The 25,618-nt window shown below is 38.6% G+C and overlaps 1 protein-coding gene across 1 annotated transcript; it reads right to left on the bottom strand.

Moving 5' to 3' along the window:
- Nucleotides 1-22,209: 22,209 nt before the first annotated feature.
- Nucleotides 22,210-24,611, bottom strand: LOC125476972 (protein MEI2-like 6). Its single transcript, XM_048583690.1, has 4 exons — nucleotides 23,837-24,611; nucleotides 23,073-23,192; nucleotides 22,818-22,965; nucleotides 22,210-22,626 (listed from the first exon to the last, which is right to left on the bottom strand). The coding sequence occupies exons 1-4, from the start codon at nucleotides 24,361-24,363 to the stop codon at nucleotides 22,468-22,470; spliced, it is 954 nt and encodes a 317-aa protein (XP_048439647.1). The 5' UTR covers nucleotides 24,364-24,611; the 3' UTR covers nucleotides 22,210-22,467.
- Between the last annotated feature and the right edge of the window lie 1,007 nt (nucleotides 24,612-25,618).

Raw genomic sequence — 25,618 nt, 5'->3', positions numbered from 1 at the left:
CAACTGATTAATGTCCGTTTTTCGCAACGTTCTTAACATCAATTGCGAAAAAAAATTGGATAACAACATGATTGGTTTCACTACATCGGCTAACAAGAGATGTCGAATACCCACAGGAAGTAGGTGTGGAGCCAAAAATAATCAAGAAGCAACACGTGGATTTTTGGGCAACAAGGACAAAATTACCCTTGAGGAACACTGGAATTCCTACACGCGAGTAATGGGCAAACATCCCACAATCAAGTCAAAAGTGCCCAAAATAGGCATTTATTCAAAACCTATTTCATCCATCTTCCCACAAAGCAACCCCCAAAACATTCCCATTAAATTATGTTAATTGGCTAATTAATGGATTTATTACCGAATTAATCTATTGATGGCCAATTAAACTACCAATTACACCCAAAAAACACATAAGAGGCCGGTCATCTTCTCTCGCAAGGGAACCGGCCATGCCTTATATATTCTACCTCATTTTCCCTAAAAAGCTAAGTTTTCACTCTTGCTAAACACTCAAAAATTCTCCAAACACTTTTCCCTCAAAATTCTAACTTTAGCATCGGAGGTTCTTCGGCCAAAGCCCCCCCCCCCCAAAAAAAAATCATCGTGGGCGCATGAGGCTTTTCGCCTTGACCTAAGGTGTTATTTGTTTTGTAGGTGCAATTTTGTCCAAGAACAAGGAGGAAGAAATTTGCATCCACAAATTGGTGCTTTCATTAGGAGTTGAGTCCCACACTTGTAAAAGACTCTCGCATCTAAGGTTTTTCTATTTTCTTGTCCATTTGTACATTTTTCGTACGTTTTTATTTTAGAATTTTTTTTTTTTGCGAAAATTCTTTGATAAAACGTAAAAGAGAAGTATAATGGCTAGAAACTTAGAAAATTCAACAAGTGAAAATTTCAATATTCAAGAGATAAGACCGTGGCGATCCACGAGGCTAAATGTGACAATAAGTGGAGCGGCACCACCACCACAAGTTTCCACCACGGGAACCACCTTGATGGCCACCATGATAGCCATCCGCGATGAGGTCCATGGTGTCACCATCACGACCCAAGCCGTGCCATCTAAGCAAGCCCAAGTTGTCTCATCCATGGCTCACGGTACCAAGGCCATGGCCCAAGTCATGTCACTCCACGCCTAACGCAAGCCCAACATGTTCCCAAGCCGAGCCCAAGCCTTGCACCCGTGCATATCACATGCCAAGCAGCCCATTCTTGTGGCCCAGCCTGCTCACGTGGCTTCCTAAGCAGCCCAAGTCGGCCCAAGACTATCTCAACCATCGGGACCTACCATCGAGCCGGGGGCATTTTCACCTCATTTCTCTGCGGATTTGACATTTCCAAACTCAAATCTCGCACCCGGAATCTACCACTTTTCCATCGCTCAAAGAGGCGCATTCTTTCCAAGCCGTTCCAATCCAAACGACGAACAACACTTATCCCGACAAGTCCTAGAGTTGATGAGCACCCTTGCACAACAAACGACCTTGGTGAATCAGCTATTGCAGCGCGCCGAGATATAACGTGCCCTAGATGAGGTGTCCCATACTAGGACAAGGGCAGACGAGGAACCTCTCTAGCAGTGTCCTGGTAAGCAGTTACTCGAATAACCACGAATCAAGCGTTCAAGTAGTGTACATTCCTAATTGGGCCCTCGAGATAGTATATACTCCAGTCTAAGCACACGAATGAGCGTTTACTCTCGACTAGGCCCATAGACAAGCATACATTCACTGTTGGGGCCATACTTTGATAATCAACCTAAGCAGCCTTCCAGGCGAAGCTTTTATTCGTGGCTAAGCCGGAAATGAGCATCATCCACATCACATCGAAGTAGACAGCATAATGGACAGAGAGAAGCAGTTAATAAATCAATTTAAGTTCAACCAGCAGCCCGTGAAGAATTCCCTTGCCGGCTAGGAATGGATCACATACACCGCCGCCGCGGCATAGATAAGCCAAGAAAATAGAAGAGCAGCCTAGACCAGTAGGTCAAGACCTGGGGCAGTCGAGAGTTCCGCTACCTCAATAAAGGCAAATTTAGAAGAGGTAGAGAGGCTTATCAACGAACGATTGCATAATTTCCAAAGCAACGAAGGGGCTGATGAAGCACTATGAGGGGATATGTCTAACATGAGCAGGTCACCTTTCACAGACGAAATCGAGTAGGCAGAGCCTCCACACAAGTTTAGCATGCCACACTTTACATCTTTCAAAGGAGATAGAGATCCGGAGAAGCATTTGAAGCACTACCGAAGCACGATGGTCCTTTATTAGAGCAACAATGCCTTTATGTGCAAAATCTTCACCACCACTTTACAAGGTGAGGCACAAGATTGGTGTCACACCTTGCAACCACAATCTATCTAGAGTTTTGATGATCTTTACATGGTTTTCACCAAAGAATACTTATCTACCGCTTAATCAAGAAAATGTCCGATCACTTGTTCAACGTGAAGAAAAACCCACTACATGAAGAGGTTCAAAGCAAAGAAGGCAAGATCGTCAGATGTGATGACTTGATAGCAAGTGCAACCTTCCAAAAAGAACTCTCAGAAAACCATCTATTGTTCAGAGAATTGATCATGAAAGAAGATCTAACTATAGCAGACTCTTTCGTTGTGGCAGAGAAGCATGCATTGTGGGACGAGGCTCGATGAGCAGACAAGGCACCCAAGCAGCCTCGAAAAGAGTTAGCAGTGGCTAAAAAAAAGGAGGATGAGAAGTAACCCAGCAAAAGAAGGCAGGAGGCCAAGCATAGGGACATACCCATGACCAAAGAAAGCTCGATGACCAAGAACTATTCTAAGTTCTCAATTCCGATCCACCAAATCTTTCACGACATCAAGAACGAGTCATGATTTAAGCTGTCGAAACAATTAAAGGGAGATACTTCTAAGTTGGATCACACTAAGTATTGCGCATTTCATTGAGGTTTCGATTACACAATCGGTGACTACTACACTTGGAAAAACTACCTAGAGAAGCTCGTGAAAGAAGGCAAAGTTGATAGATGCATAGACAAGTTAGCTGCGCAGCATAAAAGGAACAGAGACGACGATGAGGAACCTGCCAACCAAGATGATTTGAATCAATGGCATCTTCGCCAAATCCGAGCAATTGGGGGGCCTACCAGTAACTCCCAAAAAAAAGGAAAATCCAGCAGGCTCTACCAATCTCACAAGTCTAAGTAGGCGACACCCAACCTGGACCCATCATTGGCTTCACCGAGCTAGATGCAGAAGGCGTCGATTTCCACACGACGACGTACTAGTAGTATCTGTCCAACTAGCCCATGTTATAATCAATAGAATGATGGTCGACAATGGAAGTGCAATTAACTTACTTCAACTCTTAGTCATTCATAAGATGTGCCTAAAAAGCACACTCATACGACGAACAGAGTTACTCATTGGATTCAACGGGCACACCTCGATTGCCATCGGCTACAACACACTTGACGTGAAAACACCGCTAGTTGTCTAAAAGCAGACATTCATGATCGTAAGCGACCAATCTCCCTATAATGGGATTCTTGGGAAACCTTGGTTGATCAAGCTAGATGCCGTCATTTCTGTCAAGTACCAAAACATCTGATTTCACATCCTAGGAAGAGGAGTCGGAGAAATCAAACTATGCAAGTATTAAAGGAATCAAAGAAGAAGACTTTTACCCCTGTAGAGGCTACCAAGATCCAAATAGATGAAGAAGCTACCAAATAGTAATTACAACAGGTGGATCAAGAAGATGGCGCCTAAGCAGACAAGATAGGATGGAAACCCAAAGATGATGCTAAAGATATAATTCTTGATCCTCAGCAGCTGAAAAAGACGGCTAGAATTGGCTCACATCTAAGCCCAGTCGAGAAAGAAGAACTCACGGCTTTCCTTAGAGAAAACTGAGACGTCTTCGCATGGTCACCATCCGACATGCCCAGCATCGACCTCGGGGTGGCTTGCCACAAGCTGCGCGTCGACCCCGCTGCCAAATCGATGATCCAAAAGAGAAGATATTTCACACCCGAGCGAGTAGCGATCATCGAGCAGAAATTAACAAGTTGTTGGAGGCTGGATTCATAGAAGAGGTAGCACATTCAGCATGGCTTGCCAACGTTGTGCTAGTCATGAAGAAAGAGAAAGGCAAATAGAGGGTTTACGTGGACTACACCGACCATAACAAAGCATGCCTAAAAGATCCTTATCTTGTCCTATCGGATCGATGTATTGGTAGATTCAACTTCTGGGAATCAGCTGCTCAGCTTCTTGGACGCAAACTCCTGCTACAACCAAATAGCTATATATGAGCCTAACAAGGAGAAAACTGCGTTCGTGATCGAGCGAGGCATTTACTACTACAAGGTCATGCCTTTTGGCCTCAAGAATGTGGGAGCCACTTACCAAAGGTTAGTAAACATGATGTTCAAAAAGCAAATTGGGGGTAACTATAGAGGTCTATGTCGACAACATCATGGTAAAGGGCAAGCAGTGGTCAGACCACATCCGCAACTTGGCGGAAACTTTCAACATCTCAGAAAGTACAAAATGAAGCTTAACCCCACCAAATGCACATTTGGAGTATCTTCAGGCCGATTCCTAGAGGCACTTAGTATCCCAACGGGATGAGGAGTGCGAAAAAGCCTTCCAAGATCGAAAAAAGTATCTCATATCACCACCCTTACTATCCAAGCCGGAAGCAGCAGAGGATTTATACATTTACTTGGCAGTCTCCGAAGTAGCAGTAAGCTCTGCCCTTATACAAGAATAGCTGGGGGCCCAACTGCCGGTCTTCTACACTTCTAAAGCTCTTCTTGATGCGAAAACAAGATATCCAAAGATCGAAAAATTAATTTTGGCGCTAGTTGTTGCCGCTCGAAAGCTCAAACCCTACTGGCAGGGCTCCGAATGGCAAAAGACTTGGTAGTGAAGAAGCTTGGAATTTATTTCAATTCCCAGCTAATCACTAACCAGACTACTAGGGAGTTCATGGCAAAACATCTAAGGATGGCGCAATACCTAGATAAGGTATGCAAGTAGCTTGAGGCATTTTAGACTTACACTTTCACTCAAGTTCCGCAGGTAGACAACGCTTACGTAGATGCGCTAGCTAGCCTAGACTCCGCCCTCGACCACCAACTCAAACGCTTTATTCTAGTAGAATATCTAGACAAGCTAAGCATAGAGACGGAGTCGACAGCCAAAGTGTCACAGGTTAGTATAACCCTTAACTGCCAAAGTTCTATTATAGATTACCTAGTTAACGGCACACTTCCCCTTGAAAAATTGGTGTCAAGGAAACTCCAAATCAAGGTAGCACGCTACTACATGTGGAACAGCATTCTCATCCGAAGATCCTACACCGGACCACATCTCTGCTGCCTAGCGCCGCCCAATGACTTAAAGGTTCTAAGCTCAATCCATGAAGGTGTTTGTGGAAATCATTCTAAAAGTCGATCCTTAGAACAAAAGGCTCTTAACGCAGGATACTATTGGCCTACCATGCACCAAGATGCTAAGGAGTTAGTACAAAAATGTGACCGTTGCCAACACTGCAAGCCGGTATTAGCATTGCCTACAAGCGAAGCACCATGTTTGATCTCCTACTATATCAAGACTCGAAGACTCAAGCAGCTCAATAGGCACCTTCCATGCCGAGGACTATCCAGTTATATAGTCTTTACAGTTAAGTTATTTGTTCGTTTCAGTCGTTTTTCAATGAGGACTTCAAAAGTAATTTACAACTTGGCTCGACTACATTTCCACAACAACTTATCTCTCCTGCACTTCAAAAGAAGATCGCGCCCTTCCTAGGGACTCACCGCAAGAATTGTACCCCCCGAGGGACCAACCATGCTCTCCAAAACGAGAAGATAAACTCTACACTTTGAATATCCAAACGTGGATAAGCCGGGTTGCCCTAGTATAATTAGATGCACGATGGCTTGCGTCGAGATTCCTAGAAGTAGCCACAATGGTTTTTTTTGAAGGCTTAGCTAATTGAAGGATTTTGGGTCTCTTGGCTTAATCCATGGGGAACCGGGCCCTAGAGACGGAGGGGGCACAGTACGCAGTATGCCCTGCGGACGGCTGCCCTGGAAACCTAAAGCTACTACTGAGTGCACTAAGGTAGTTTACGGTTTTCGAAAGACTGCTTACGGCTTATCTTTCGAGCAGTAAAGCCGCGCTAGACTCATACAACTACACATCCATGTGAAAGGTTAAACAAGCTAGTGTGCATGTATGAAGTTTTATCCACTGCTGATATGCTACGTAGTCAATAAAAATTCACCTCTGCCAAGCGCGGAACAACGTACACGAAGTCTGCTACGTGATAGGAGCATATTTATGCTACTTAGTTATGTTGCTTCCTTGCATTTAGTTAGTTAATTACTACTTATTATAGTTTTTTAAGCTATTTTTGTATGTTTATAGGTCCTAATGGCAAAAGGAGCAAGAAAGTGCATTTTGAAGCTATTTGGAGCTATTTTAGGCATGGATTGTATAGCTTAACTATGGAGCAAAGTGGATGGACGAAATTGAAGTCAAGAGAGGCTAGGAAAGGCTACAAATCTGGAGAAAGAAGTTCAAATGCAAAGAAGATAAGGAAATAGCAAGAAATAAGGAACCTTATCCAACTTTATCTTACCTTATCTTATCCAACCTTACCCTATCCTATCTTATCTTATTTTATCCAAATCAGTTTGTGCCATAATTCTAGCTATTTAAAAGGGATTAGATGTATATTTAAACACATAAAACAGATTCTAGAAGCCTAATCCCTTATGTGCTGCATATATGCCATTCCTTGGAAGTTTAGGAGTTGTAATTCATATCCTACACCTATGCCATGTGTTCTTGTCCCTCTAGGTTTAGAAATCTGCCTAAATACTCTTTCTAGAACACCTTATCTGATCCTAATTAGGTGCCGCACCCCTTATACCTTCTAGAAGTCCAATTTCTGCCACAAAACACATTGTTTCTAGAATCCCTACAAAAGTGACACCTCCCCCTCTTCTAGAAGCTCAAGAATCTACAATCCTTTTCCTTTTCTTCCTTGGTCTTTGTCGTGGAATCCTAGTCCTTTTACCCTAGGATTGTGCAAACCTTTTCCTACCTAATTTCTACCACACCCTAATCTGATTTCCCTAAGGTTTAAGCCCTATAAATACAAGTGTTTGCCACACCATTCAAAGCATCCATTCACTTATTCATTCATTCGTACTTTTAGCCATCAAACACCACAATTCACCCCACATCACCCTAGTGCTGCAAGCAAGGAAGGAAGGAGAAGAAGACTTGTGTAATCTGCCATCCAATGAGGGTTTGAAATCTGCCATTGGAGTGTGGAAAGTTTCTAGGTGTATTCTATCCTTAGTCTTAGTTCAATGTTTATATTAATTTGGTTTTCAATTATGATGAACATGTGGAACTAATTTCTTTTTAGTTAGAGGTGAATTCGAAGCCATGATTATATGTTTTATATGAATTGATTACGTCCAGTTATTGTTTCTTAAGGCATGAATGTGATTTCCTTATCTAAGTTATTAAAACTTGTTTATGTATGTGGGTTGGGGGTTGACACTTAATTTGCATGCATGAATTTGATGCTAGAGTATAAGGGGGTTTCACATAATAGTTATTCACTTATATTCACAAGTAGTGGAGGTTGCTAGTCACAAGCGTGTTAAGTAAATCCTTGGTATAAGTCTCATGCGTTTCATGGTGATGAATGCCTTGTCAATGCTTATGATTTTCACAAAACTTAATGACTTTTGATATGTATCTTTATTATGCGTTTCATATAAAGGACTTGAGAAAGATAATTTGGTTGCGATACGTATTCCATCTAATTCAATGAAATAAGGAAAATTTGATGGTTAGTTGTGCGATGCAACTAACTAGGGGCGTTGTCATTCATAGTCTCAAGGAATAATAACTGGAAATTGGTTCATGTGCATATATCATGTGTGGAGAAGGACCCTCTAACTAGCCTTTCATCCATTTATTTCACTTAAATTCGTTTTTCCAAAGGTTTTCTACAAAGTCTTTGTTTTAAGTTTTAAATTCGTCAAAAACAATCCCCCTTTCATTTAGTCTTGTTATTTGAGTCAAAATCTGTTTTCTTTTGGTCTTTTGAGTCAAGTTAAGTCTTATTTTCATCCAAATCACTTGTTAGGTCTAGAATTGAGATTTTTTTATTGTTGGTTGCAGTTTTAAGTGTTTTAAGTTAGTTTTGAGTATATAGAGTCTAGTTTAGTGTTTTTGAGTTTTATTTGTATTGATTAGCATCCCTAGTTAATCCCTGGTCTAGAACGATCCCTACTTACATATCTATTACAATTGTCACAAATAGGGTTTAATTTGAGTGTGTCAAGTTAATTTTCACATCACTACGCAACCTACGGAATTGGAGAAAGCCAAGGTTAACAGCTTAGTGGTTACGTGGACTTGTCTACTTCAGTAAGTAAGACATCCGGCTGTTAACCCTATGGCTAACAACTTTGCAAAGTTCTACACCAACACCTACGCTGCATCGACTATGTGGCCTGTCTACTTATAAAAAAAGTAGCACATCTGCCACTGGTGTATAAAGCCTAAAGGTTAGAGCATGAACAAAGAAACGAAGATGGAAAAAAGTGAAGGAAGCAAGTTTATTAAATTTTCCATCAAAATTGATAAACAACTAGCAAAGACCGAAGGAGTTCAAGAAAAAGCAACAAGGAAAACAAAGACAATTTGAAAGGCTACATAAAAGACTACTCTTTAGCAGCTTGGACATCCCACGACGCTTTCAGCAGCGACACCATCCGGCGCTTCACTCCCAGCTGCACCAGCCTGGGTACCAACCTCTTCGACTACTTCACAAATAGAAGACTCAAAAATAAAGGCGAGCAAGTCTTCTAGAGAAATAGAGAAGGTCTTGAAGTCTTTACCAGAAAACTTAAAATTGGATGGCCACCCAAATAAATGATCTACATAACCCAACTTGTAGAAGTTGGCTTGATTCTGAGTAAGCGAAGCCTTAAACCCAGGCTTCTCACCATTCAACTGCTCATTCTCCTCAAGCGGATAAGCATGAACCCGCTGCAGCTCCTCCACTTCTTTCTTCAGATTGTCATTGATCTTCAAGGCTCATTGGAGTTCCAACACTTGAGGCTCAAGCCTATCAACAACCTTCTTAAAGTGGATTAGTTGGTTGTAAACAGCGATCAGTTCTTCATCCTTTGCATAAGCAGCAAAGCGGAATTCAGAGATGGCACGCTCAAGATCTTGAATATGAGGTATTTAACACTCGATCTCATTCTATGTACTTTCATACTTTACTTGGATCGCGTCAAGCCTAGTTTTCAAATACATGATCTTTTGGCGAGCGGTCTTAAGCTGCAAAGAAGTGGAGGTAGAGATATTAGACCCCTTCAAAGCAACAAGCTCAGATTCCAATTTCTTGACTTTCTCAGCCGATGAGTAAGCTTCGGCTGCCATAATTCTTGCCACCTCCTTGGTAGCCTTGGTATCCTTTTGATTAAGAAGCATAGACTCGACTGCCAGAATCGTCAATTTTTGCATCATGGCTAGCAAAGCAGTCCTCATATACCTGGTTGTATGCTTCGTGATGGAACTCGGGCCAACAACCCATTTGATGCCATCAACAAACTTGGCACATACATCCTTGTCATCAAGTAGATCTGGTTTCAAAAGAGCATATCTCTACAAATTCCCCAAAAACAGACTTGGTGGATTTCTCACGATTGCCTGCACGAGCAGTCTCTTTCTTCTTAGCAGACGAGTTTGTCTCAGCAGCAGAAGGGACGAGTTTTGGCGCCACTTTAGCAAGCATGGGCATCTTATCGCTCTTCATAGTATCAAGCCTTTCTAACGGTGAACCAAACTTAGCCCCAAACAGACACTTTGACACAAACATCAACATCGGAGGCACGAAAGAACTTATATGCTGGGCAATCCTAACAGTAATCAAACTAGTAGCATTCGGAATGGCAGGGGTCACCGGCACAGATCCAGCAACCTCTTCTTTCTCGTTCTTGGAGAAAGTTAAGTCAATCATAAGCTTGGGAGCAACTGGTGAACCCTTACAAACAACGGAAGAAGTCTTCGGCTTCTTCTTAACAAGCATTTCTTGAGCAGCCGGGGAATGCCTTTTTTTCCCACCTTCATTTGTAGCATGAACTTTCTTCATGTCCGGAGAAGTTTTAGGAGTTGAGCCGAATTCTGAATCTACAAAAGTAGCAGAAGACAATCAGAAAATTAAAGAGTAGCTTAGCACAAATACAAAGCAGCCGAAAGATTAAGCAGCTTACTTACCGGATACGAAGATCGTAGGAACACGCAGCTCGGGGGAAGAATTAGACTCCCATTCTCCACTTATCTCCAAAGTCTTAATGGCCCAGTCATGATCTCCCTTGCTCGAATTATCAAAAAGCCTATGGCGAGATCACAGCTGCCCAACTCCCTCGATGTGGCCTATGTCAAAGAAGTACCAAAATTTGTTGACGGTTAAATCTAAGTCAAAGAATTGGTTAAGATTGTGGAATCCCACCATCACATGGACCGCATTGGAAGAACATTGAGCGGAGGCACATCTCATGGAGCATAGCATTTCTTGGAAAAATCGCAGCATATGAAAAGTAAAACCCAACACAAAATAGTAGTGGTGAAACTTGATGGTTCTCTGAGCCCCATCATATGGCTCACGGCTGCTACCATCCTTAACACACTTTACACGCACTCCCGACGGAATGGCATGCCAATATGTCTTGAGGAAATCTTGAAACAAGTCATCGGAACTAATCTTGAAATGAGCAGCCTTGAAGTAGCCAACCTTGCTCAAAGACCCACCTTGACGATACAACGGCAACACACTATCATCATTCTTATAGCTTGAGGAGGGCATGCTTGAAAAAATTCTACAAAGATACGAGAGGAATTCGTTAGAGGGTTACCAAAAAAAAAACACTGCTCTCAACAAAAAAAAAAAAAAAAAAAGTGCCCAATAGGCTTCTGGCCCCAAAAGAGGCTCTTGACCTCACTCTTTCTTTTCTCCCTTAGGCAAGGCTCGAGCCCAGCCTTTTCAAAAAAAAAAAAAAAAAAAAAAAAAACAACAACAAAGGCCCAAGCCGCAAGATCCCAACAAACCTACCAGGCTCCACGGCCTGGCCTATCCTCCCTCGCACCAGTGCCCAGCACCCAAGTCAAATGAAACCATACATGGTGCTACCTTGACAGTGGTTTCCCAAACCACTTTTTTACACTCCTTCGACCCTTGTCGAGCCAATTTCAAGCGCTGAGGTTCCCATAAAGAGATTATGAAGACAAGAAAATTAATTTTTTCTTACCTAGAAGCAACGAGAAGACGAAGCAGGCAACAAAAGATGATCATGTGCATAGGCAAGATGTAGAAGATTGCTAGATGAGGGGGAACAAATATCCTCTATGCTCTCTCTCTCTTATAGGGTAGAATAAATCGTTCTCCAAAGTTGATTTAATAATCCACTTAAGGTGGACTTAAATAGGCTTTGAGGGAAATTTATTTCCCTTTCCTAAAAGGATCTAATTTCCTATTAAAGAGGGAGTCCGCATCAAAATAGGAAACAATCCAAAGTTTCCTAAAGTAAGAAAATCTCATGTTGCCCTTTTTGCTAGCAGGCCAATAGGTGTGGGGGCATTTGTGAAGCCAAAAATAATCAAGAGGCGACACATGGATTTTTTGGGCAAAAATGACAAAATTACCCTTAAGGAACACCGTAAGCGCGAACAGTGAGCAAACATTCCAAAATCAAGTCAAAAGTGCCCAAAATAGGTATTTATTCAAAACCTATTTCATCCATCTTCTTTACAAGGTAACGCCCAAAATATTCATTTTAAATTATGTTAATTGGCGAATTAATGGATTTATTACCTAATTAATCTATTAATGGCCAATTAGACTACCAATTACACCCAAAAGACACACAAGAGGCCAGTCACTTTCTCTCCCAAGGGAACTGGCCATGCCTTATATATTCTACCTCATTTTCTCTAAAAACTAAGTTTTCACTCTTGCTAAACACTCAAAAATTCTCCAAACATTTTTCCCGCAAAATTCTGACTTGGGCATCGGAGGTTGTTTGGCCAAAGCCTCCCCTGCCCCATTCATCGTGGCGCATGAGGCCTTGGCCTTGACCTAAGGTGTTATTTGTTTTGTAGGTGCAATTTTGTCCAAGAACAAGGAAGAAGAAATTTGCATCCACAATAGGTGTTGCAGAACCACATGGCAGTCATGACTCTTTAGGCCAGCTAATTTACCCCTGTCAACGTTCATGCAATGTGTGATATTTAAAGCATACCCATCGGGAAACTTTACAGACGATAAAAACTTTAAAAATTCTTTCTTGTCATTCGGTTTCATTGAAAAAAAAAACGCAAGATCTGGCTTTATCATTGTCCCTATTCATCCATAAACCCCGTTGTATTCCCATTTGTTCCAAATCAAGATGAGCTTTGATCGTGTCTTTTGTCTTTGCCCTCAATATCTAGAATTGTGCTGACCAATGTGTCAAATACATTTTTCTCAACATGCATAACATTGAGGTTGTGTCTCAATATTAGTTTGGACCAATACAGGAGCTCAAAAAACATAGACTTGTGCGTTCATTTCATATGTGTAGAAGGTTTTATCCTACTAACATTGGTCCTGAAAGGAGCAAAATCCAAAAGGTTAAGCTGTTCCAAAATCTAATCACCGACCATTCTCCGGGTTTGAGGTGATGCTCTTTCTCCCCGTCAAACTCTTTATCCTTCTCTCACCACTCGTGGTTCTAAGGTAACCATCTCTGATGACCAAGGTAACAAACTTTTTGGCGTGCCAACTAGATGTTACGTCTTCCTTGCATACAAGGCATGCCATATAACCCCTAGTGCTCCACCTGGAAACCATTGCATAAGTAGGGAAATCGTTCACAGTCCACATCACTGCAGCCCACAAAGTGAACATCTTGCCAGCACATTTATTGTATGTGCGCACACCGTGTGTCCATAAATCTTTTAGCTCATCCACCAATAGCCATAAGTATACATTGATTGACCTACCAGGATCTTCAGTTATCAATAGAGTCATCATCATGTATTCTTTTTTCATACATTTCCAAGGCGGCAAATTATACGGAAATACGAAAATCGGCCAAGTACTGTGGTGTTGGTTTAAAACCCCAAACGAATTAAATCTATCAGTGGCAAGTCCAAATTTAACGTTACGAGAATCAGCAACAAAATCAGGGAACGTTAGATCGAACTCTTTACATCTCAATCTACAAGATGCCTCAGGACATCATCATCAACCCACTTTTCCTTATGCATCTCATGTTCGTGGCAGTATGCGTTGACATATACAATCACTACAACCTAGGTTTCAGGGGCAGATAATGTATGACTTTTTGTGGGATCTTAGTTGTTCTATTCTGAGATGTCATTTTGAACCTCGACTCATTGCATACAAGGCATTTATCTAATGCTTTATTCTCTTTGTAGAATAAAATACTGTTTTTGCAAGCGTGAATTCTTTCATAACCCAATCCAAGGCCATTCAACACTTTTTGTGCATGTCTATGGTCTTTCGGAAAACAATTGTCCTTCAGAAGCATTCTCTTGAAAACCCCCAAAAGGTAATCGAAACATTGGTTCGACATACGATACTTTATTTTTTCGTGCATTAGTTCCACAATGGCCATGAGAACGAAAAAGCTCTCGCACCCTGGGTATAACTCTTGGTTGGTATTTTTTAATAGTTTTTCATATTGTTCGAACTCTACATTGTCCATTGGTGTAGGCACATCATCTTCCCCTTCTTGATTGGTGTTTGTTGATGCAAATGGAAAAACATCATTTATAATATCCATGACTTGTTCATTAGGATCCACAATAGGTTCAACATTGTCTACTCTTGTGGCGTTTGAAGATGAAGCATTGTCTAATCGTTCCCCATGATGGTTCCAAGTATTATATGTCTCAATCATTCCATTCCTTACTAAATGAAATCGAACATTTTCAATTGTCTCTCTTAACATGTTGTCACACCTCCTACAAGGACACTGGATTCCAGTTGCACCCGGTTGTGTGTAAGTTCAAAGTCAATAAAATCCTCGATTCCATCCAAGTATTCGTCCGTGCATCTATTCGAGTTATGTATCCACGTCCTGTCCATAATTCATGGAACCACAATAACAATACAACAATCACAACAACTTCATACAAAATGATAATGTCACCTTATGCCTCCGATAAGGGCCCTATCCCATTCGAGAATGCATAGTCATGTCACGTAATTTATGGCTACATCAGATTAGATTTCGATGTGGATGAATTTCGACAGCATCACGATACAGTTCTTCAGATGTACGACCCGAAGAACGTATAGAGATGACACCAAAATCTCCACAACCAAAACCTAATCCTTCAACCATAAACTACGTGTCATAACTGTGCATTCCCAAACTGTCCAAATAATGGGACAATTCAAGAATTAATTGGACCACAGTCATGCTTTCACATCCATGAGCGAAATCCAACTATCCTCGAACCGGAAACTAAGTTTTACTAAAAATAAAAAACAAGTATGAAGTTAATTTCAATTAACTCCGTATATCACAACACATATTTGTACGTCACGTACAAATTTAACAACATAATATAAATATAATTTCACAACACAATATAAACATAACAAACTAAGTTCAACATAATTTAATTAATTTTATATGTTTAAAAAATAAAACGAAGAAAATACCTTCTCAATTGTTCTCCACCAATCGCTAATTAATCACACACAATATCCTTATAGACAACGAAATTAATGGTGTTGGTATGAATTTACATTAATACTTTTACCATAACGACAAAAAACGCTTACCAGACACACCGAGATAGCCCAATCAACCTAAAGAAGAAGATGGAAATGACGGATGCTGGATTGAGAAAAATCGAAGGGATGAGTGCAGAGGCACAAGCTGCAATTTTTTTTGCAGTTCACTTTTAAACGAATGATTTTGCACGACGAACTAGGTCTTTGTCGCACAAACACCCATTAAGCGACTAAGATGGTCTTCATCGTGCAAATGTCATTTGCGCGATGAAAAAAGAAACATTCGTTGCGCAAGTTTACCATTTTTTTTATTTTATGTCCTTTACTTTACAATTTATTCTTTTCAACACATTACGCAATGAAAGAATGTATCGCTGCGCAATGCATATTTTTTCATTTTTTTATGTTTTCTTTTTATTTGTATGTATTGTAAATTTTTATTTTATTATAAATCAAAAACTCAAACCTAATTAAACATTAAATTAATTAACAAAACTAATTTACTATCCCAAATAGAAATTATAATTAATGCAAATATTAATACTCATCCAAATAACATATATTTATTCATTAAATTAAATATAAAGTCCACAAAATCTTATTTAAGAGAGAGAAAAAAAAAAAAAACAACAACCCTCATCAACTTCAATCCTCCCTCGCCCGCAACACATCAAACTTCCACTGCCGGAAACTCTGCTTGAAAGGCCCATCCATATAAATCCGTTGCTTCTCATTGGTTTCATCAACATCCCAATGAACCTACATTAATGCCAATAACAATAAATTAGTAACTTAAAAAATATTACGTTTTATAAAAAATAATTGATCATTATTTACCACAAACTTAACGATAACTCTCCCAATATGGATTTTTTCAACTCCTTAGGGACCTTTTTCCAAGACTTCACTCGGTAGAACAATCACTCCGCACTAAATTTCCAATGTCATACTTAAATTCAGCGTACGCCTTAGCCAAATTTTTGCCATCAAAGTACGGCACTTGCTTCCGTCGATACCTCTCTAATCGCACTACAAGTTTCTTTTTGCCAGAACCTTCTCCAGAATCAACCATTCTTTTTTAAACAAATTTTTTTTTGAAAACTAGGACTCTGAAACTGTGTTTATATAGCACTAGGACACCTTTGCACGACGAACATATTCGTCATGCAAATCTCCAAGTTTGTCATGCAAAATGCCTCATAAATGCTCAATAAATTGGAAGGTTTGAACGCAGTCTGATCGTGCTTTGCGTGACAAACACATGGATTTGTCACGCAAAGATGTCTTACGCGACGAAGGTAGCGTCACGCAATATTGCGTGACAAATAAAATAATTGTAATTATAAAGTTTACATAAACATAGATCTATGTTTAGGTAAACTTTATAATTACAAACAAATATTCAATAAATATTTAATACCTTAAATATTTATTCTAAAAATATTTAATACTTTAAACATTTATTCTATAAATAATTAATACCTGAAATATTATTCTATAAATAATTAATACCTTAAATATTTATTCTATATATAATTAATGCCTTAATCCATACAATTATTTTCAGCATAAGTACGATATTCATTAAAGATTGAAAACACATATAAACCGAGGATAGGGTGCTTATATTAGGTTTCAATAATAAAAAAAACCCAACAGGAATTGAAACCTAATTAAGTCCAAATACATAACTTATAAAATTAAATATTGTCATACAAAACATAAATTTAAAACTACTATTTGAATGGTCTGGGTCTATTCCGCAAGACTTCATAACGCTATCGATTGTAATCTCCCTCCAACGCATTATCCATCAACTTCATCAACTGTTCGTTCGTATCATCATCAAGAGTATACTTACACTGTTACACATATATGCAAATAATTAATTCCGACATATAACGAAAAATTTCACACACCTAATTATTAATCCATCAACAATATACTTACTAATAGTTCATCCATCACAACCTTCTTCACATTCGCGGGCACATCTTCCCAAGACCACCACTCAGCCACTCAGCAGTGGGACAATTATTCCCTATGGTTACAACTATCGCATGTGCAAACTCAAAATGTTCCCTCAAATCATGCGGGTTGGCGTCGCGTACACTCTCATCCTTATTTTTATCTGCCATCCCAGCACGAATAGAATTTTGAAGAATAAGGATAATAGAATTGTGAAGAATCAGGATAGCAGAAGCGCATATTTATAGGAAGGTTAGGACATTTGCTCGACAAAGCCTTTGTTGCGCAAACACCTATATTAAATGCAGAATTGATTCCTCGGATTCACCAGCAGTAAATGATCAAACTAACAGGAACTTGTGCGACGAATCATTGGTTGCGCAAATGCCCCCTTTTAGTCGCACAAGTTTTTCGCAGCCAAACAAAAATACCCCGGGTTTTCTTGCTAACTTTACGCAACGCCAACAATTATTCGTCGCGCAAAGTGTTCTTGCGCAACGAATATCTTCATCGCACTTTTTTTTTTTTTTTTTTTGTCTCCTATCTTTTCTAGTTTGCGCAACGAAGTAAATTTTTTGTTGCTCAAGTACGTCTTGCGCGACAAAATACTCTTCGTCGCGTAAGCTATTTTTTCTACTAGTGAGAGAGGGTGCCGAAGCAAATCAATTTTTACAACTATTTACCTTTGCTAATGAGACAGAAAAGAAGAATCACAATGAAGGACTTGACCGAGGCAGCCATTTTTGAGAAAATTGTGCTAAAGATGTTTCGGTACTGAAATCGTAGGGGTAAGACTAAGATGGATGGTACCTATGCTCATGGTCTAATTTATATACAGTACAGAAGGGGACTCCAATCAACAATTATAGTAATTAGTACGTAAGAAATAAAATCAGATTTTTTTTTTTTTTTTTGCCAGAAGCAGTGGATTGAGTGCTTTATTGACCTAATGAGGGTGATGTTTAGCTTTCCAAAAAAAAAATGAGAGTGATGGCGGTGGATTGAGTGATTTATTGACTGACCTAATGAGGGTGATGTTCAGCTTTCCAAAAAAAAAAAAAAAATGAGGGTGATGTTCATGAACTCATGAATAAATGCTTTAATTAATTTTCTAGTAATTGGAATTCTATAGGTTCATGCTTTAACTTTGAGTAATAATTTTGTATTTGTTGGGTTCAAAGTACGTAAGTGGTGTTGTTAGAGTTTGTTTTGTTCCTCTTGTGAATTATTCCTTGATTTTTATCATTTATAATGACTTTAATTTACCATTCTAAAAATAGCTTTGACACAGTTACTTGGCACTATAATATTGTGATATACCTATTCTTTTTGCTCCATTTTTATTGATGACGATTTAGATATCAACTTATTATGATTGACCACTCTATTGTTTTGCTCAAATATTCCGCAACTTAGTACAACTATATTATTGTATTAATTATTTTTTTTAAATAAACGATATTATCTACACTAAGAGAGAGGGGGCTAGGCTGATCCTCACAATAGGCTAGCAATAATATGATTCAAATTTGCCTTTGGAGAGAACTGAACCTAAGACCTCTCACTTACAAGTGAAGAGGAATATCACTAGATAGTAGCACTAAGTGGCTCTTAAAAAATACTTTTAAATGTATTCAAAAATACTTTTGAACTAGTAGTGTAAATTACTTTGTGTCGCTCGCCTCAGGATTTGTAGTGCATCTAAAATGGATGTGACTTCTATGTGGCCTCAATCATTATTTGACACATGTTAAAGGCTGGTTTGAGATTGTAGTACTTTAAAAAAATATAGTTTATTAAAATATTTGAAATATTAAATGTATTTGGTTAAACAAAAGAAAAAGTTCTTTTTTAAAAAAACTGTTGTCAGTGACCCTAGAAAAGAATAAAAAGAAGCAGAAGCAGGGTCTATCATGCTTCTAGAATAAGTGTTTTGTTTTCAAAGTATAGTGATCATTGCTCATTCAATGAAATTTTTAAATGGCAAGTATACTCCCGCATATTTTACAAAATTACAATGTTTGCCATTACATTATTAACTTTGGCAATTATAATATCACATTAATAACATATTCTTTTTAGTCATTTAACATAACCATAGCAATTTTATATAAAAGTCTACCCCACACTTAGTCACTTTTTTTTTTTGTTAAAAACAATTTAAAAAAAAAAAAGGTTTACCAAACACTCAACAAAGTTATTTAGTTAATTAAACCTTTATTCTCATAGCAAAGCATAAGCAGTTTCTTTTAAAAAGCACACCAATACCAAACTAGCCCTAAGTTTATGACAATAAAATTAAGTTTATAAATATGTGTCCTTCAACAATTGGGGCCATAGAGAAGACACTAATTTTTGGAGCAGAAAAATTGATCTATGTCATTTCTACATGCATTCACTGCTATTCTTGTATGCTATAATGTTGAAATTAGCTAGATATGAACCCAAAATCTTGCTTACTTGACCGAGTGAATTGTAATTTTAATGCACTAGTCACTCGGGGAAAAATATAGAGAAATGCCAAGGAGACTCTCAATTGAGACTCCCCACCACTTTATGTTTTTTTTGTTTTTTTTTTTGGTAAAAAGGAAATTTCATTCCAAGGCAAAAGCCACCTCAAACAAAGAAAGCCAAGAACACCTGACCAACAAAACACATACAAGCAAGAAGGGGAACACAAAAGACGCTGCCAAACAAGGCTATCACATCTTCCCCAAGCCACACCAACCCTACCTAAGAAGGAGAACAAGGTAACCCATCTTTGTTCAAAATCCTCATCAACAAAGATGGGGGTCTGATGACCTAGGCAGAATCGCTCATCTTTGCTCCACAAAATCTAGCGACATAGTTCACCTGCTTCATTCCCTGTCCTTGGCATCCAGGACCACACACAGTTGAGAAAATGACACCCCAATTGCCGAATACGACTTAAAATAGGGTATATCTTCCAACTGCAATTTTCAGCACCACCATTTAAATAAGAAATTAATTGCTCGCAATCAGATTCCACCATAATTTGTGAAAAGTTGCTGTGTTGAGCCAAAAGACACCTTTCTAGAACTGCCAGAGCCTCAGCAACTTCTGGACAAGAGGCATGCACATCATTTCTTCGAATCATCAAACATTTTTTCCTCGAGTCTCTCATGACCAAAACTTTTTGAATCCTCATGTTTCCAACTCACATCAACATTAATTTTTACCATTTGGGAGGGAGTGGAGACCAAGTATAGTCCCGCTAAACAATAGGCATTGCATCTCGCTGGATAATGTTCCTTTCTCTCGCCTCATGAACATAGTATAAGCACATTGAATAACTGTACAGTTTGCATAGGAGAAGGAGGGTTGACGTTAAAAATAGACTTACATTGAGTTTTCCATATCTGCCAGCATGTGAAGGCCAACAAAGTCTGAATTCTCACCCTCTCCGCCTTACCCCAAAATTCTCCTTGAACACTTTAAAGAGCCAAGCATCAAAATTAGTAATAGAACTATTATCAACTTTATCAAGGGGCCACCAAACCATACCAGATTAACCCAAGGACAAAAAAATAGAAGATGTTCAACAGACTCCTCGCACTCATTGCAAATCGAACAGAAGGGAGACGTGGCACGCCTTTGTTTGAAAAGGTTTAGCTACGTAGCAATAACACACTTGATTCCTTTCCATAAGAAGTTTCAAATTTTTGGAGGGACCTCCAACCTCCAAATCCCATGCCACACCGCCTGATCAGTATACCTTGAAGAGGAAGGTCGTCAATTTCGTCTTCTATCATTATTGTTTCGAAGCCATCTATAACCCGATTTAACAGAGTAAGTCCCCTTCCTATCCGTAGGCCATATCAACCTATCCTCCTCCTAGAATCACCCACCTGGATATTAGAAACTGCCTTACAATCCTCTTCAGAGATCAAATTGTGAATTGACTCCAAATCCTAACTACCATCTGCCGGGTGAATAACAGAAGCAACGTGCATTTCTCTGTCCACATCTACTTCATTAAGAGGGTTTGGGCGGCCACAGTCAATACTTGGAACCCATTTATCAACCCAAAATTTAATTTGATTACCACTCATAACTTGTCATTGCATACCATTTAGCAACAACTCCCTTCCTTCAAGCAAACTGGACCAAATCCATGAAGCCCGCCCACCCTTCTTGGCTTCCAAAAACAAAACATAAGGGAAATATGGCTCCTTTAAGACCTAGGCCCACAAAGAATTTGAATCATGAATTAATCTCCAACATTGCTTGGCAAGAAGAGCAACATTAAGCTCTTTCAAGTTCTTGAAACCCATTCCCCCTTCACATTTTGAGTACCCCATATCTTCCCAAGTAACCTAGTGAATTCTTCTCTCGTTTTCTCTTTGCCCCCACCAAAATCTTGCAAGTGCAGCATCAATCTCATTACATAAGGTATCCGGGAATTTAAATATATTCATTGGGTACGCGGGCACTATCTAAGCAACAACCTTAATCAACACCTTCCACCCAGCTTGAGAAATGAACTGTTGTTTCCACCCTTTTATCTTCCTAAGAACACGATCCTTAACATAGGCCAATGCGGGAAGGAGATTTAAGCCAACAAAGGGTTTGAGGCAGGATGACCCACTTTCACCATATTTATTCCTTCTTGTTAGTGAGGTGTTATCTCTTCTATTCGCATATGACACTCTGATTTTTCTAAAAACCACAAGAAACAACTGTTAGAATATTGTGAATCTTCTCAATGGCTATTGTCATGCGTCCGATCAAGATAACTAGTTTGCAAAAGTCTATGGTTTATTTTAGTGCTAATACACCAGTTGAGGTGTGTCAGGATCTTTGTAGCATTCTGAATATGCCACAAGTAGATGACCCAGGGAAGTATTTGGGAATTCTGACGAATTGGGGAAGTTAACCACTTTATGTTTTAAGCACAATGTTTTATAATATTGACACGAGAATCGTGTCAAAAACATGAGGTGACGAAAAAATTCATGAAAAATCCAACTTTTGAGAGTTTCCTTAGCGTTTCTCAAAAATATATCTAATCATTGTATTATGGTTGGTAATTGTTATTTATTTCATATTTCAAGAAAATGGTGGTTTTGTTGGTATATTGGAAAGAGAAAATATGTTTAATGAATAATTCATCCTCCACTTTCAAGTTGAACAAGATTTCTTCATTTCAACATATCTTAAATATAATGATTTTTTTTTTTTCGAAAAAATATAATGAATTATTCAATCCAATCAAATTCTAAGCACGATATAATCATATCCTATCGTATGATTGAAGTTATAATGAAGAGGGGAGAGTTGAATACACTATCCCGTGCTCGTATTATACAGAGAATAAGCAAGGTTTATAAGAACTATATGTCTCGAGAAATAAAATTATAACACTAATCAAGCAATAAAGCCAAGCATTTCACATTGATCCTTAAAACATCAACCACTTCACATAGCACACATATTTAAAGATACTCATTTGAAGTTCCTCACTTAAGAAGCCAACATCATGGCACATCATAAGACCATATATTCACAATTCAGATTTCAGCTAAGTTAAGACACCAAATATGTTAAATCATTGAAGCTTAGAATATATATATATATATATCCCTACATATGTACATATATGACCAAATGAACCTCACAAGGCACAGATCACTTGTAGTAAGATGATTTGCCAGCAAGTTTTCCGACCACGGTTACCTTAGGCAGATTCATACCGTCACATGCAGGTGCCAAAACTACCGGCAGGTACGAATGTAGGTGACACCAAAACCGCTTGTACCTAAAATTTGCCATTAGAGAACTCTTGCCCTACAATATTTCAAAACCAAATAAGAAAATCAATAATATAAAAAATAAGCTCACTCACTGAAATTCGAAGATCCCAGTTCCAAAATAAAAACTCAGAATTTTTTTTTAATAAATAAATAGATAAAAGTTTTAATTAGAAAATCCATCTTATATAATCAAAACAAAGTACTCAGGTTTATTAGTCAATTAACCTGGATTTCGGCACGTGTAACTTCACATATTTTTGGGTTGAATCCTACTCTCCAAGGTCGGTTGTGAAATTCCCAGTAAAATCTCAGTGCTCCTTCAGGACTTGTGAAATTCACAAACGCATAACCCAGATTTGAAATCCGCTTTCTCCTACATATATGGAAACAAAATTATCGAAAATAAAAACTAAAACCGCACAAACAAGGTTTGAGAAAAACTAATTAATTTCAGTGTAGTAAAAATTAAATGTTACTCACTTGAAGTCCATGGGCAGATAAACGAAATCGAACTTGGAATTGTTTCGTTCATCGCGTATGTGACGCATTTGGTTCTCTTGATAACAATGCGTTTTCAGTACGTTCAGAAAATCAGTCCTCCTACATATATAAACACATCAATATTTGCAGACATGCTTTAATTTATAAATTAAAATAAAATTTAATGCATGTAATGTTCTGTATGTTGTTATTATATTGTAAGCGTTATTGAAACACAATCACATGTACTCTCAGACAAGACTTGTTTCAGACGGAAAAGGTAAACATTGAAGACGAAAAGTTCAATCTTTAAAGAAAGAGGGACAAAAGAGATTTGCTATGTTCATTTTACTCCATATGAACAGTGAGAGTGTCGAAAGATGCAGAAAACATGTACAAACGCAGAAAAGTTACGATCTTTTTCCTCAAACAAAAATGAAGTTTCAAACTTTATCATTTTTCTTGAACAACAAATCCAAAATACCAAATGAACTGAGAGAGAGAGGGGGAGAGAGAGAGAGAGAGATTAGGAATTTTGTAAGAACGTTTTCAAACTTTATTTTCAAACCAAAATAATGTTCCGACCTTTTTATTTTCAAACCAAAATAAAGGTTCGATTTTTTTTTCTTTTTCTTTTCAAAGTTCAATCTTTCTTTTTTCAATCCACAATAAAGTTACGATCCTTTTGTTCCACAAAAAAATCCAAAATCTCAAAGTGCGAGAGATCTAGAGAGAGAGAGAGAGAGAGAGAGAGGGTGTTATACTTAAACTGATTTGGAATATTCTTAACCATGACAGTGGTTATACGAGACCTTGCTTGCCCATCAGGACAAGATGGAAAAGGAATGACAAGCTTCTTCTCTTCTTCATGCAGCTGCATCTTCCCCTTGTTTTTCGGAACCCACTTTGCCCCATGATCAAGCTTCTTCCATGGCCTACTCGTCCTATCTGATGTTCTCCTGGGAGGAGGAGGAGAAGGAATATTGGGGCCATTGAAAATTTTGCTTGGGTGGACCCTTTTGCCCTTACTGTAACCTGGACGTCTCCCTGCCCTAGGAAGCTGAAGATTATTTGGAGCAGAAAAGGGTTGGCAAACAACAGTATTGGGTTTCCATGGTTCTGCATAAGGGTTCAGTTGGGGACCTTGTGGTTGTGGATTGTAGCTAGAGGAAGCCATGGGAGAGAAGATCAGATAACTGAAAACTGAGAACTGAGAGAAGGGTTTTAGAATCAAAAGGCAAAAGGCTGTGGGTGGAGGGAGGGTTTGGAGTGTAAGGTTGTTGTTAAGCATATTAGGTTGGGTGTGTGGATGAATGGTTAGGATGTAATTTGCGGTGAGCTTAGTACCTATATGGCTAAAGGAATAGGCTTTTCAGAACTGGGGTGTTTTCTTTAGGCAATTTTGGGAATAAGATCAGAGCGCTGATGAGAATTGGCAGTGCATGTAGAAGTCATGGTGTCTCTTCATTTAATGCTCTCATGGCTTTGTTTCCATACAAGACAAACTACCCCTATACTTTACGAAGGCAGATTGTCTGCCTTCTTGTTTGGTGCCTTTCTTATTTTCTTTTATTTGTACAATCACGGTTAAGTTACGTCAATATTTTATATTTTTATTATTTTTTATCTTATTATCTTTATATAAAAAATTTAATATAAAATATTAATATAACTTAAGCGCACAAAATAAAAGAAGATGAAAAGAACACCCAAACAAGAAGGCAGATAATCTAGCTCTATACTTCTCATATGGCGGCATAATATACATTTTAGAGAGAGGGAGAGAGAGAGAGAGAGAGACTCATAGGTGGTCGTTGGGTACATTTCCAATTTTAATTCCAGGACAACCAAAAGGAAAATTGTTTGAGAAATGAAAATTAAATAGTTATTTTTCGTTTTGTAATTTAAATAAACAAAGATTTATTTGCTATATGTTCGATGGAGTTAAGGTTGGTGTAGATCAGTGCTAGCAAATTGTTTGGTTTTTAATGAAAAAGTATGGAAAGGCTTTATATATTTAAAACATCTCAGTTTACACTTTCAAGTTTTGGTGTAACACCTCATCTTTAAAATATTGCAGTGTTATACAAAAGTTGTGCTTTAATTTCAATCTTTTACACGGTCAATTTTGTCAAATTAAGCGTGATGACGTGGCAAATGTAGGTTCCACATGTTTGCTTGTGTGGCTATAAAAAATACAAATCATTTTAAAAAATGTCGAAAAATTAGAAAACTCAAGCCTAGTTCGCCGCTTATGAGAGAAATATCTAAAAACCCTTAAGTTGCCACCCACTCATTTTGGGTCCATCATCTATGGGTAGGCGGTAGCCCCTCCCCTTCCTCCTACTTTCTCCATGCTTCCCACCAACTTTCTTCTCTCACACTGTCCTTATCTCTCACCCGTTTTCCCCTTCTTTATCTGCCTTGCCAGGAATTCCCTGTTAGCTGTTTTGCGCTATTTGTCGCTGATGGTAGCTTGTATTAGAAAGATATTTCTCATTGATTAAAATGATTACATAGGGGTATTTATACAAGTCAGTCAATAA

Source organism: the organism of the source record quoted next, unplaced genomic scaffold (genome assembly GCF_019419815.1).
Source record: "Pyrus x bretschneideri cultivar Hongxiangsu unplaced genomic scaffold, Pyrus_bretschneideri_v1 Contig2, whole genome shotgun sequence".
Classification (NCBI taxonomy): domain Eukaryota; kingdom Viridiplantae; phylum Streptophyta; class Magnoliopsida; order Rosales; family Rosaceae; genus Pyrus; species Pyrus x bretschneideri.
This window is presented reverse-complemented; position numbering and strand designations above follow the sequence as displayed.